At 50.2% G+C, this 14,574-nt stretch overlaps 1 protein-coding gene across 6 annotated transcripts; it reads left to right on the top strand.

Moving 5' to 3' along the window:
• The first annotated feature begins 6,142 nt into the window (after positions 1-6,142).
• LOC123392270 (keratin-associated protein 4-2-like) lies at positions 6,143-14,112 on the top strand. 6 transcript variants are annotated; one of them, XM_045080677.1, is made up of 4 exons: positions 6,143-6,307; positions 6,359-6,708; positions 9,517-9,529; positions 13,659-14,112. In XM_045080677.1, the coding sequence occupies exons 1-4, from the start codon at positions 6,183-6,185 to the stop codon at positions 13,741-13,743; spliced, it is 573 nt and encodes a 190-aa protein (XP_044936612.1). In that variant the 5' UTR covers positions 6,143-6,182; the 3' UTR covers positions 13,744-14,112. The 6 variants fall into 6 exon arrangements, with proteins under 6 accessions (XP_044936612.1, XP_044936611.1, XP_044936613.1 ...); XM_045080676.1 differs by lacking the exon at positions 9,517-9,529 and adding an exon at positions 11,897-11,901 and having other exon boundaries at positions 6,143-6,681; positions 13,642-14,112; XM_045080678.1 differs by lacking the exons at positions 9,517-9,529; positions 13,659-14,112 and adding an exon at positions 6,719-6,871 and having other exon boundaries at positions 6,359-6,681.
• The last annotated feature ends 462 nt before the right edge of the window (positions 14,113-14,574 follow it).

The raw sequence follows: 14,574 nt of genomic DNA, 5'->3' as shown, positions 1-14,574 counted from the left end.
GAGGGAGGAAATTCTTGGCAGGCAGGCCACAGCTAGGGAGAGGAAGTCTCGAGGAGAAGTCCTCAACCAGTGGGCAGCACTTGGTGGATGAAGTGCTCTAGCCCCTTTAGCCCCTATCCGCTCGAGTGGGGGGTGTGAGACCGGGGGCCTCAGCCAGGACTGCACCTCAGCTACCTACAGGGCTTACCTGCTCTGGAAATCATTCTGGATTGGCTTCCATCTCTTCACGTTCCCTACGGCACTTCTTGAGATCACCTCCCAAACAAACTACTTGCTCTCAGACCTCTGTTGTTGGAGTCTGCTCCGGACATCACCCTAACGCCAGCCTTCCTTCCGGAGCTCAGGATCAGGACCTTCAAAACATCTCCATACAACAGGCTCGGTGACCGTGGTGGCAGGCCACCCCGAGCATGAATCTCCACTGAAGCACTTAATCTTTTCACTATATGCTGTTTCTTCCTACAGTACTTGCACACTTGGTCTTAGACTATTAGTCTCCAATTCCTAAAGTAACATTCTCCGCCCCTGAGGGACAGGACACTCTCCCATGAGGAACTCAGACCATCATATTAGGAGCTGTCTCCCTAGAGGAGGCCTGCTTGAGGGGAACTGTGCCCATCTGTGATGCTTACACCGCACTCAAAAAAAAACAGAGACTAAAACACGATGTGCAAGGGAGAGCTATCGGGAGAAATGCGTAAGAAACAGAGGGAGAGGGCACCTGGGTGGCTCAGTTGGCTAAGCAACTGTCTTCGGCTCAGGTCATGGTCCCGGAGTCCCGGAATCGACTGCCGCATCGGGCTCCCAGCTCCATGGGAAGTCTGCCTCTCCCTCTGAACTTCTCGCCTCTCATGCTCTCTCTCTCTCACTGTTTCTCCCTCCAAAAAGTAAATAAAATCATTTAAAAAGAGAAAAAAGAAGAAGAAGAAGAAGAAGAAGAAAGAAGAAAGAAGAAGAAGAAGAAACGGAGGGAGATATATTAGGTGTCTAAAAGGAACGAATGCAAAAGGTGGTTTCCGTCCAATTCCACCCCCATGTTCCGACCCCACAATGAGGGGTGTGGACTGGGGAAGCGGACTGCTCCTCTTAGAGGCAAGGGGGCTGAGCCTATGTACTCCTACATCACTTATCACTAGCCGTGGACAACCCCTGGTGCATAGAAAGAAGGGAGGGGCCAGACGTCCAGCTGTGGTCCACCCGTAGGCTGACACAATTCCCTGCACAGCAGTGTGCGCAAACAGTGTGAGCCATGCGTAGCCCATACTCTGCACTAGCGTGTGGATCAGGGCATTTAAGGCAAAAGATGCCCGAATGAATATCCATATCTACCCCTGCCTCTGCTCATGTCTATGGATTGCTCTCATTAACCCTGCTCCATGGGGTCTGCCACCACTTCTAGAAAAACTTACAAGACAGGGAGTTAGAGGGTGGCTCCTCTGCTCCTTGAGCTGAATTGCCTGGGGGCTCTGACCTCCAACCCCATCCCTGAGAGTGCTGAGCCCATGATTCCTACATCCCCTTCAGGCTACACTACTTGCTCATCGTCGGTTGATCCTGGGAATAGGAATACCAAGAATGCTCCTGTAGATCAGCCCAATGCTAAACACCTTCCTAATGGCTCCCAGAGCTCTCTTCTGATTTCCCGACACTAGAAACCCAGAGGGATAAGGTGCCAGCCAGAGTTTTCATACCAATCACATTTGACCGCGTTCCCCTCAAGCTAGCTTTCCTCCTTTGGACACACGACCCCTAGATGCACACAGCCTACAATTAGAGGAGAAGGAGGCACAAATTCCCCCAAATGGATCACCGCGATGAAGAAGATGTGGAAACTTCTCCTTGCACTCTAACCTCTAGATCCATGTATTCATACAGGGCCATGAAAGGTTCTGGATATCCTGCAGTCCAGTTCAACACAGATCCCATGTCCAACAGCCTGCCAACATATGAGTATTCCAGATTCCCAGGGGTCAATGGCTACAGATTCTTGGGCAAGGACTAAGGAAATTCTATGATAGACACTTCCTGGGGTCCTCCACCCAGAAAAACTGGGGCTCTCTGTTGATGGGTTAATAGGTCTGAGGACAGCCTGAGGTCTTCAAACTGTGTCAGGGATCATGACCTTCCATTGGGATCAAGGACCTCGGCCTTTGTTCTTTTATTCTTAAGCTCTTTTAAAGACACACACACACACACACACGCCTCTGAGTGTGTGTGTGTGTGTGTGTGTGTGTGTGTGTGTTGTATGTGTGTGCACACACACAAAAGGTGCACCGTATTTGGCTACCTATATCCTTGTTTGACTGTTCCAGGGGGAGAAAGAGAGAGACAGAGACAGAGACAGAGATGGAGAGAGACCAAGCTCAGTCAGGGTGACGGGCTGATGGAGAAGCAGACTCTCAACTGAGCAGGGAGCCCGACGCAGGACTCCATCCCAACCCTCTAGGACCATGACCTGAGCCAAAGGCAGAAGCTGAACCGACTGAGCCCCCCAGGAGCCACGTCCACCTCCCCAGCCCCTGGCTGCCTATATCCTATTATGAAGGACACCATGCCCGATGATCCATATCGTTAGGCCCCTGAGGGTTTCACATCATTCTGACCCTTGGCATTCCACTCTGGTGGGCCACCACATAATAATACACACATTACTTCCTCGAGTTCAATGCTGCCATCTGGACTCGGCCATTCAGGGATATTATCCTGGGATAATAACCCTTGGATATTATTCCAAGGGAGCATATTCCTGGTCCCAGCAGCAATCCCAGCACAACCTCTCCCTTCAGAGAATAGGCAGTATTACCTCAGTGACCTGCTGACACCGATACTTGATGACTCCTGGATTTCTTCGTAAAACAGAGTGCCCCCAGACCTCTCCTAGGGAATCGAGGCCATTGGACTTTCTGGCTTTAGGACTACCTCAGTTTTAGCACTTCTCATTCTCTGCATGGTTCTTCATTTTTTTTTTTTTTTGGATTATTTATTTATTCATTTATTTATTTTTTTTAGACAGAGACAGAGACAGAGAGACAGAGAGGGATCACAAGTAGGCAGAGAACCAGGCAGAGAGAGAGGGAAGTAGGCTCCCTGCTGAGCAGAGAGCCCAATGCAGGGCTCGATCCCAGGACCCCGAGATCGTGACCTGAGCCCAAGACAGAGGCTTAATTCGCTGAGCCTCCCAGGCGCCCCTTCTCTGCACTTTTGTAATTCCTCCTTTCTCACCTGTGTGTGCAGAGTCGTCCTAGATGAATTTGTTCTGGCTATCCATTCTTACACAGTATTACCGCAAAATTTAGCTGTTTCAAGTGACACTCATTTATGATCTCGGTTTCTGACGCTCTGATATCTCGGGAGGGACGGCCCACCTAGACCCTCCATTTCACAGGGTTTCCCAGGGCTGCACGCAAGGTGCTGCCTGGCACTGGGGTCTCAGGTGAGGGCCCCACTGGGGAAGAAGACACTTCTCACTTCACTTACATGCTCACTGGCGGGATTCAGTTCCTTGAGGGCCGCTAGAGTGGGGACCTTGCTACCTTGCTGGATGGTGAATGGAGACCGTGCTCAGTTCTCTGCTGCAAGGATCTCTCTCACATTGTACCAGCTTCATCAAGGCCAGAGAGAGAGAGAGAGACAGAGACAAAGAAAGGGTTGGCTTTGAGATGAAAGTCACAGTCCTTGGTAACTAAGCCCCTTGATGGTGCCATCTGCCATGGTTTAGAAGCACGTTACTTGACGGGAGAGAAATACAGGAGACCGTGAACACCAAGCGGTGGATAGCCTCTTGAAGGCCTTCATGGAGTCTGCCTACCAGAAGTCTTCCATAATACTGAGTGAAAAAAAAAAAATCAAATCAGAATTCTCTGTTTAAAAATCAGAAACATATGAAAATCAAACTATGCTCTTTAGGTGTGCATACCTACCTCATTAAACCATAAGGAAAATGAATGAAAACGTTACTTGAAGAATCAGCACGGTAATCATCTGTAGCATCGAAAAAAAAAAAACGACTCTGGTCAACAAAGGACATATCAAGAGCCTTCTTGGTGGCAACAAAGTTCTATTCCGTGACTCAAGCTTTGGCTATCCAAATATTTGCTCCATAACTGTTTTGTATCTTTTGCTCTTATAGGTCACATATTTTTCTGTCCTATGCATTTTCCATCGGATGAAAGAATTGTTTTAAAAATTTAGGGTGAACTGAAACCCATACTCTATTTAAGATTTAAAATGAAAGCTTACCTTTAGGATTGGATGGCCACCCTACCATGAAATTTAAAGCTATGACTTCAAAGGAGTCTTGGAACGTCACTAGGATGGCACTGACTGAACTAGTGATACATGTGCATCAACATCAGAGATTCTTACAGGCAGAAGCCAAGTCAATGGTGCCCAACCAAAGAGAAATTCTGCAGACTATATGAAGAGTATGTACACACACACACACACACACACACACACACACACACACACAAGCATGCACACTAGACCTAGATGTAGTGTCTGTTTGATGTTCCAGATCAAAAGAGATCCATGGTAAAAGAAAACCTACTGAAACAGCAATCACCTCGGTGACTGAGAGGACGTTACTAAAGGGCAGGTGGGGCCCGTCCAGTATAATGGAAATGTTCTATCCCGACAGGTGCGGGGATTACACGGATGGGCTTCTGTGTATCAAAATTCACCACTATGGTTGACTACACGAAGGATTTTTTAACTTCATTCTGTGTCAAGTCCACCAAATTCCGAAAATCAATCATAAAAGGCAAACAAGAAAGAGTGACGACATTATTTCTTTGTGAATAAATCTCTGTCCTTAACAAATTGTCATCTTGGCCACTTGGCCTTCAACTTAGTTAAATGACACTACTATGGGCTCTTCTGGATCTTTGCATGGCATGTTGCAGTTGTGTGTGTGTGGGCGGTGGGGGGTGCTTCCTATAATCGAAAAGCAGTGGTGAGGTACCTGACAGAGGCACTTGCTCAACGCACGAACGAACAGAATAGAGGAGTACGTCTCTAAGGATGGTCCCTGGGACTTCAACATCAACGTCATCTGGGTACTTGTCAGAAATGCCAAACCTCAGGCTCCCCATGTAATCAGAACCTGGAGGATGTGTCCCGACATATTTAACAGGCCCTTCGGATGACTGCCGCATCCCAACGTTGGACTATCGCTAAGTAGAGCAGGCGAAACAGTAACTGAACAAAGTTACCTTGGCTAACATCCATTCCGATTTCCAGTGGACACCCCCCACACCCCTACCCACCCCCCCCCACACACACACAAAATGTGCTGTACCTTTCCCAGGTCTGGGAATAAATTCTGAGGAGAGGCACACTCGTATTTTGCTACATTTCCTTTCCGTTCTGTTGAAGAGTATTCTTAAATACGAACGACTTAAGAATGAAGATGAGGCGACGTCTTTCAGAATCTAAAGACCATCCAGAGAAAGGCAACACAAAGATATGTGACCGCAAACTTAACGCTTCCGGGAACTACGAATCAGGGCAGGGGCGGGAACCATTCAGATAGTGGCCTGCCACGGCTTTAGGGTAGACAACGTGACCCAAAGACAGAAAGACCCCCCAGAAAAACCCATTCCCGTGGCAGAGGTCAACAACGTCACACACACATAGACAGCTGTCCCCTTCCTCATTGCTCAACAGTGACCCATACTACAGGGCCTTTTCCTCCTGTCTCATGCCCCTTCCCACATGCCACCCTATGCACATGGAATTTCCTCCCCACTGACCATGGGAAGAAATGCACGACCAGAGATAGGTTGGCCCCGATCCCATCCTGCTAGGGGTTACACGAGGGGAGAGGAAGAATGTAATTGCAAATGCCACCTATCAGGTAACAGCCCTCTGCAGAGGAAGAGGAGAAGACAGTGGTCCAGAAGATGCCAGTGGTGTGAGTCAGGAGGAAAAGCAGACCTGACAGAATTGATCCCATCTAGAAAAGAAAATTTGTGTCCCACGAGCTCAAACCATTACATAGGCAAACACTGCTGTGCCTCTGATAATTACTTAAATAATGGGTAAACAACAACAAGGAAGACGTGTTGACAAATCACCCGGTTTGGGCAGTATATAGAGGCCACGGCACGAGGACAGACACTTCCACACTCAAGACCTTCGCTTTCCTGGAAACCCACCCAGAACCTCCAGCCTCTGACACCATGGTCAACTCCTGTTGTGGCTCCGTCTGCTCTGACCAGGGCTGTGGCGAGGAGTCCTGCTGCCGCCCCAGCTGCTGCCAGACCACCTGCTGCAGGACCACCTGCTGCCGCCCCAGCTGCTGTGTGTCCAGCTGCTGCCAGCCCTCCTGCTGTGGCTCCAGCTGCTGCAGGCCCAGCTGCTGCACCTCTAGCTGCTGCCGCCCCACCTGCTGCCAGACCACCTGCTGCAGGACCACCTGCTGCCGTCCCAGCTGCTGTGTGTCCAGCTGCTGCCGCCCCTCCTGCTGTGGCTCCAGCTGCTGTGGCTCCAGCTGCTGCAGGCCCAGCTGCTGCATCTCTAGCTGCTGCCGCCCCTCCTGCTGTGGCTCCAGCTGCTGCAGGCCCAGCTGCTGCACCTCTAGCTGCTGCCGCCCCACCTGCTGCCAGACCACCTGCTGCAGGACCACCTGCTGCCGCCCCAGCTGCTGTGTGTCCAGCTGCTGCCGCCCCTCCTGCTGCGGTTCCAGCTGCTGCAGGCCCAGCTGCTGTGGCTCCAGCTGCTGCCGCCCCACCCACCTGCTGCCAGACCACCTGCTGCAGGACCACCTGCTGCCGCCCCAGCTGCTGTGTGTCCAGCTGCTGCCGCCCCAGCTGTTGCTAGACCACCTGCTGCTCCCCAACCTGCTCTAGTGGCTTCTGCTGCTGAGGATCCTGGCCGGCACCCCCGCTGTCTTTCAGCAACCAATCTTCCTCAGCTAGTCCCACTGAGCGCGGAATCGTGACAGGCCAACTGTCAAACCTCAGTTCCGGCCGCCCTTTCAACCTACGTGGCCTCCAAATGTACTCCCCCACCAACAACACCCTCCTCCCCACCTCCTTCTTACTAGCTCCCTCCCAAGGGAATACGGACCTTGCATTTTCCCTGAAATCTCTCAGCCAGCGTGTCATCCCAAGCACACTCTTCTTTCCTGCCAGGTCTCCTCATACAGAGATGCTCCTATACCTCAAATAAACCTGAACGTCTCCGGGCATACAGATCAAAGGGCCTTGTGTCTCATTATTTTTCCCTCGTGAACTGTTATCCTTAGCAGGTCGGATGCATTTCTGGTGCTCCCTGCAGAAAGGGGAGTCCACCGCAGACGACTTCAGGATCTCCACCTCTATCCCCTCAGCACTCTCCATGCTGACATCGACACTGGTGGTTTATAGCAAGCCCCCGCTGCTCTCTGCTGAGCCCTTTGCCTAGATGAGGGAGGAAATTCTTGGCAGGCAGGCCACAGCTAGGGAGAGGAAGTCTCGAGGAGAAGTCCTCAACCAGTGGGCAGCACTTGGTGGATGAAGTGCTCTAGCCCCTTTAGCCCCTATCCGCTCGAGTGGGGGGTGTGAGACCGGGGGCCTCAGCCAGGACTGCACCTCAGCTACCTACAGGGCTTACCTGCTCTGGAAATCATTCTGGATTGGCTTCCATCTCTTCACGTTCCCTACGGCACTTCTTGAGATCACCTCCCAAACAAACTACTTGCTCTCAGACCTCTGTTGTTGGAGTCTGCTCCGGACATCACCCTAACGCCAGCCTTCCTTCCGGAGCTCAGGATCAGGACCTTCAAAACATCTCCATACAACAGGCTCGGTGACCGTGGTGGCAGGCCACCCCCCGAGCATGAATCTCCACTGAAGCACTTAATCTTTTCACTATATGCTGTTTCTTCCTACAGTACTTGCACACTTGGTCTTAGACTATTAGTCTCCAATTCCTAAAGTAACATTCTCCGCCCCTGAGGGACAGGACACTCTCCCATGAGGAACTCAGACCATCATATTAGGAGCTGTCTCCCTAGAGGAGGCCTGCTTGAGGGGAACTGTGCCCATCTGTGATGCTTACACCGCACTCAAAAAACCAGAGACTAAAACACGATGTGCAAGGGAGAGCTATCGGGAGAAATGCGTAAGAAACAGAGGGAGAGGGCACCTGGGTGGCTCAGTTGGCTAAGCAACTGTCTTCGGCTCAGGTCATGGTCCCGGAGTCCCGGAATCGACTGCCGCATCGGGCTCCCAGCTCCATGGGAAGTCTGCCTCTCCCTCTGAACTTCTCGCCTCTCATGCTCTCTCTCTCTCACTGTTTCTCCCTCCAAAAAGTAAATAAAATCATTTAAAAAGAGAAAAAAGAAGAAGAAGAAGAAGAAGAAGAAAGAAGAAAGAAGGAAAAAGAAGAAGAAGAAGAAGAACGGAGGGAGATATATATTAGGTGTCTAAAAGGAACGAATGCAAAAGGTGGTTTCCGTCCAATTCCACCCCCATGTTCCGACCCCACAATGAGGGGTGTGGACTGGGGAAGCGGACTGCTCCTCTTAGAGGCAAGGGGGCTGAGCCTATGTACTCCTACATCACTTATCACTAGCCGTGGACAACCCCTGGTGCATAGAAAGAAGGGAGGGGCCAGACGTCCAGCTGTGGTCCACCCGTAGGCTGACACAATTCCCTGCACAGCAGTGTGCGCAAACAGTGTGAGCCATGCGTAGCCCATACTCTGCACTAGCGTGTGGATCAGGGCATTTAAGGCAAAAGATGCCCGAATGAATATCCATATCTACCCCTGCCTCTGCTCATGTCTATGGATTGCTCTCATTAACCCTGCTCCATGGGGTCTGCCACCACTTCTAGAAAAACTTACAAGACAGGGAGTTAGAGGGTGGCTCCTCTGCTCCTTGAGCTGAATTGCCTGGGGGCTCTGACCTCCAACCCCATCCCTGAGAGTGCTGAGCCCATGATTCCTACATCCCCTTCAGGCTACACTACTTGCTCATCGTCGGTTGATCCTGGGAATAGGAATACCAAGAATGCTCCTGTAGATCAGCCCAATGCTAAACACCTTCCTAATGGCTCCCAGAGCTCTCTTCTGATTTCCCGACACTAGAAACCCAGAGGGATAAGGTGCCAGCCAGAGTTTTCATACCAATCACATTTGACCGCGTTCCCCTCAAGCTAGCTTTCCTCCTTTGGACACACGACCCCTAGATGCACACAGCCTACAATTAGAGGAGAAGGAGGCACAAATTCCCCCAAATGGATCACTGCGATGAAGAAGATGTGGAAACTTCTCCTTGCACTCTAACCTCTAGATCCATGTATTCATACAGGGCCATGAAAGGTTCTGGATATCCTGCAGTCCAGTTCAACACAGATCCCATGTCCAACAGCCTGCCAACATATGAGTATTCCAGATTCCCAGGGGTCAATGGCTACAGATTCTTGGGCAAGGACTAAGGAAATTCTATGATAGACACTTCCTGGGGTCCTCCACCCAGAAAAACTGGGCTCTCTGTTGATGGGTTAATAGGTCTGAGGACAGCCTGAGGTCTTCAAACTGTGTCAGGGATCATGACCTTCCATTGGGATCAAGGACCTCGGCCTTTGTTCTTTTATTCTTAAGCTCTTTTAAAGACACACACACACACACACACGCCTCTGAGTGTGTGTGTGTGTGTGTGTGTGTGTGTTGTATGTGTGTGCACACACACAAAGGTGCACCGTATTTGGCTACCTATATCCTTGTTTGACTGTTCCAGGGGGAGAAAGAGAGACAGAGACAGAGACAGAGATGGAGAGAGACCAAGCTCAGTCAGGGTGACGGGCTGATGGAGAAGCAGACTCTCAACTGAGCAGGGAGCCCGACGCAGGACTCCATCCCAACCCTCTAGGACCATGACCTGAGCCAAAGGCAGAAGCTGAACCGACTGAGCCCCCCAGGAGCCACGTCCACCTCCCCAGCCCCTGGCTGCCTATATCCTATTATGAAGGACACCATGCCCGATGATCCATATCGTTAGGCCCCTGAGGGTTTCACATCATTCTGACCCTTGGCATTCCACTCTGGTGGGCCACCACATAATAATACACACATTACTTCCTCGAGTTCAATGCTGCCATCTGGACTCGGCCATTCAGGGATATTATCCTGGGATAATAACCCTTGGATATTATTCCAAGGGAGCATATTCCTGGTCCCAGCAGCAATCCCAGCACAACCTCTCCCTTCAGAGAATAGGCAGTATTACCTCAGTGACCTGCTGACACCGATACTTGATGACTCCTGGATTTCTTCGTAAACAGAGTGCCCCCAGACCTCTCCTAGGGAATCGAGGCCATTGGACTTTCTGGCTTTAGGACTACCTCAGTTTTAGCACTTCTCATTCTCTGCATGGTTCTTCATTTTTTTTTTTTTTTGGATTATTTATTTATTCATTTATTTATTTTTTAGACAGAGACAGAGACAGAGAGACAGAGAGGGATCACAAGTAGGCAGAGAACCAGGCAGAGAGAGAGGGAAGTAGGCTCCCTGCTGAGCAGAGAGCCCAATGCAGGGCTCGATCCCAGGACCCCGAGATCGTGACCTGAGCCCAAGACAGAGGCTTAATTCGCTGAGCCTCCCAGGCGCCCCTTCTCTGCACTTTTGTAATTCCTCCTTTCTCACCTGTGTGTGCAGTCGTCCTAGATGAATTTGTTCTGGCTATCCATTCTTACACAGTATTACCGCAAAATTTAGCTGTTTCAAGTGACACTCATTTATGATCTCGGTTTCTGACGCTCTGATATCTCGGGAGGGACGGCCCACCTAGACCCTCCATTTCACAGGGTTTCCCAGGGCTGCACGCAAGGTGCTGCCTGGCACTGGGGTCTCAGGTGAGGGCCCCACTGGGGAAGAAGACACTTCTCACTTCACTTACATGCTCACTGGCGGGATTCAGTTCCTTGAGGGCCGCTAGAGTGGGGACCTTGCTACCTTGCTGGATGGTGAATGGAGACCGTGCTCAGTTCTCTGCTGCAAGGATCTCTCTCACATTGTACCAGCTTCATCAAGGCCAGAGAGAGAGAGAGAGACAGAGACAAAGAAAAAGGTTGGCTTTGAGATGAAAGTCACAGTCCTTGGTAACTAAGCCCCTTGATGGTGCCATCTGCCATGGTTTAGAAGCACGTTACTTGACGGGAGAGAAAAATACAGGAGACCGTGAACACCAAGCGGTGGATAGCCTCTTGAAGGCCTTCATGGAGTCTGCCTACCAGAAGTCTTCCATAATACTGAGTGAAAAAAAATCAAATCAGAATTCTCTGTTTAAAAATCAGAAACATATGAAAATCAAACTATGCTCTTTAGGTGTGCATACCTACCTCATTAAACCATAAGGAAAATGAATGAAAACGTTACTTGAAGAATCAGCACGGTAATCATCTGTAGCATCGAAAAAACGACTCTGGTCAACAAAGGACATATCAAGAGCCTTCTTGGTGGCAACAAAGTTCTATTCCGTGACTCAAGCTTTGGCTATCCAAATATTTGCTCCATAACTGTTTTGTATCTTTTGCTCTTATAGGTCACATATTTTTCTGTCCTATGCATTTTCCATCGGATGAAAGAATTGTTTAAAAATTTAGGGTGAACTGAAACCCATACTCTATTTAAGATTTAAAATGAAAGCTTACCTTTAGGATTGGATGGCCACCCTAAACATGATGAATTTAAAGCTATGACTTCAAAGGAGTCTTGGAACGTCACTAGGATGGCACTGACTGAACTAGTGATACATGTGCATCAACATCAGAGATTCTTACAGGCAGAAGCCAAGTCAATGGTGCCCAACCAAAGAGAAATTCTGCAGACTATATGAAGAGTATGTACACACACACACACACACACACACACACACACACACAAGCATGCACACTAGACCTAGATGTAGTGTCTGTTTGATGTTCCAGATCAAAAGAGATCCATGGTAAAAGAAAACCTACTGAAACAGCAATCACCTCGGTGACTGAGAGGACGTTACTAAAGGGCAGGTGGGGCCCGTCCAGTATAATGGAAATGTTCTATCCCGACAGGTGCGGGGATTACACGGATGGGCTTCTGTGTATCAAAATTCACCACTATGGTTGACTACACGAAGGATTTTTTAACTTCATTCTGTGTCAAGTCCACCAAATTCCGAAAAAATCAATCATAAAAGGCAAAAAGAAAGAGTGACGGCATTATTTCTTTGTGAATAAATCTCTGTCCTTAACAAATTGTCATCTTGGCCACTTGGCCTTCAACTTAGTTAAATGACACTACTATGGGCTCTTCTGGATCTTTGCATGGCATGTTGCAGTTGTGTGTGTGGGCGGTGGGGGGTGCTTCCTCCTATAATCGAAAAGCAGTGGTGAGGTACCTGACAGAGGCACTTGCTCAACGCACGAACGAACAGAATAGAGGAGTACGTCTCTAAGGATGGTCCCTGGGACTTCAACATCAACGTCATCTGGGTACTTGTCAGAAATGCCAAACCTCAGGCTCCCCATGTAATCAGAACCTGGAGGATGTGTCCCGACATATTTAACAGGCCCTTCGGATGACTGCCGCATCCCAACGTTGGACTATCGCTAAGTAGAGCAGGCGAAACAGTAACTGAACAAAGTTACCTTGGCTAACATCCATTCCGATTTCCAGTGGACACCCCCCCCCCCACCCCTACCCTACCCACCCCCCCACACACACACAAAATGTGCTGTACCTTTCCCAGGTCTGGGAATAAATTCTGAGGAGAGGCACACTCGTATTTTGCTACATTTCCTTTCCGTTCTGTTGAAGAGTATTCTTAAATACGAACGACTTAAGAATGAAGATGAGGCGACGTCTTTCAGAATCTAAAGACCATCCAGAGAAAGGCAACACAAAGATATGTGACCGCAAACTTAACGCTTCCGGAACTACGAATCAGGGCAGGGGCGGGAACCATTCAGATAGTGGCCTGCCACGGCTTTAGGGTAGACAACGTGACCCAAAGACAGAAAGACCCCCCAGAAAACCCATTCCCGTGGCAGAGGTCAACAACGTCACACACACATAGACAGCTGTCCCCTTCCTCATTGCTCAACAGTGACCCATACTACAGGGCCTTTTCCTCCTGTCTCATGCCCCTTCCCACATGCCACCCTATGCACATGGAATTTCCTCCCCACTGACCATGGGAAGAAATGCACGACCAGAGATAGGTTGGCCCCGATCCCATCCTGCTAGGGGTTACACGAGGGGAGAGGAAGAATGTAATTGCAAATGCCACCTATCAGGTAACAGCCCTCTGCAGAGGAAGAGGAGAAGACAGTGGTCCAGAAGATGCCAGTGGTGTGAGTCAGGAGGAAAAGCAGACCTGACAGAATTGATCCCATCTAGAAAAGAAAATTTGTGTCCCACGAGCTCAAACCATTACATAGGCAAACACTGCTGTGCCTCTGATAATTACTTAAATAATGGGTAAACAACAACAAGGAAGACGTGTTGACAAATCACCCGGTTTGGGCAGTATATAGAGGCCACGGCACGAGGACAGACACTTCCACACTCAAGACCTTCGCTTTCCTGGAAACCCACCCAGAACCTCCAGCCTCTGACACCATGGTCAACTCCTGTTGTGGCTCCGTCTGCTCTGACCAGGGCTGTGGCGAGGAGTCCTGCTGCCGCCCCAGCTGCTGCCAGACCACCTGCTGCAGGACCACCTGCTGCCGCCCCAGCTGCTGTGTGTCCAGCTGCTGCCGCCCCAGCTGTTGCTAGACCACCTGCTGCTCCCCAACCTGCTCTAGTGGCTTCTGCTGCTGAGGATCCTGGCCGGCACCCCGCTGTCTTTCAGCAACCAATCTTCCTCAGCTAGTCCCACTGAGCGCGGAATCGTGACAGGCCAACTGTCAAACCTCAGTTCCGGCCGCCCTTTCAACCTACGTGGCCTCCAAATGTACTCCCCCACCAACAACACCCTCCTCCCCACCTCCTTCTTACTAGCTCCCTCCCAAGGGAATACGGACCTTGCATTTTCCCTGAAATCTCTCAGCCAGCGTGTCATCCCAAGCACACTCTTCTTTCCTGCCAGGTCTCCTCATACAGAGATGCTCCTATACCTCAAATAAACCTGAACGTCTCCGGGCATACAGATCAAAGGGCCTTGTGTCTCATTATTTTTCCCTCGTGAACTGTTATCCTTAGCAGGTCGGATGCATTTCTGGTGCTCCCTGCAGAAAGGGGAGTCCACCGCAGACGACTTCAGGATCTCCACCTCTATCCCCTCAGCACTCTCCATGCTGACATCGACACTGGTGGTTTATAGCAAGCCCCCGCTGCTCTCTGCTGAGCCCTTTGCCTAGATGAGGGAGGAAATTCTTGGCAGGCAGGCCACAGCTAGGGAGAGGAAGTCTCGAGGAGAAGTCCTCAACCAGTGGGCAGCACTTGGTGGATGAAGTGCTCTAGCCCCTTTAGCCCCTATCCGCTCGAGTGGGGGGTGTGAGACCCGGGGGCCTCAGCCAGGACTGCACCTCAGCTACCTACAGGGCTTACCTGCTCTGGAAATCATTCTGGATTGGCTTCCATCTCTTCACGTTCCCTACGGCACTT

The sequence above is a fragment of the Mustela putorius genome, unplaced genomic scaffold (genome assembly GCF_011764305.1).
Source record: "Mustela putorius furo isolate JIRA1106 unplaced genomic scaffold, ASM1176430v1.1 tig00000487_pilon_pilon_pilon, whole genome shotgun sequence".
NCBI lineage: Eukaryota > Metazoa > Chordata > Mammalia > Carnivora > Mustelidae > Mustela > Mustela putorius.
The sequence above is the reverse complement of the archived record's forward strand: the minus strand, read 5'-3'. Positions and strand labels throughout refer to the sequence as shown.

What these genes read in the sequence shown, in the direction of transcription:
- LOC123392270 (XM_045080676.1), top strand. Translation starts at nt 6,183, where the DNA reads ATGGTCAACTCCTGTTGTGGCTCCGTCTGCTCTGACCAGGGCTGTGGC.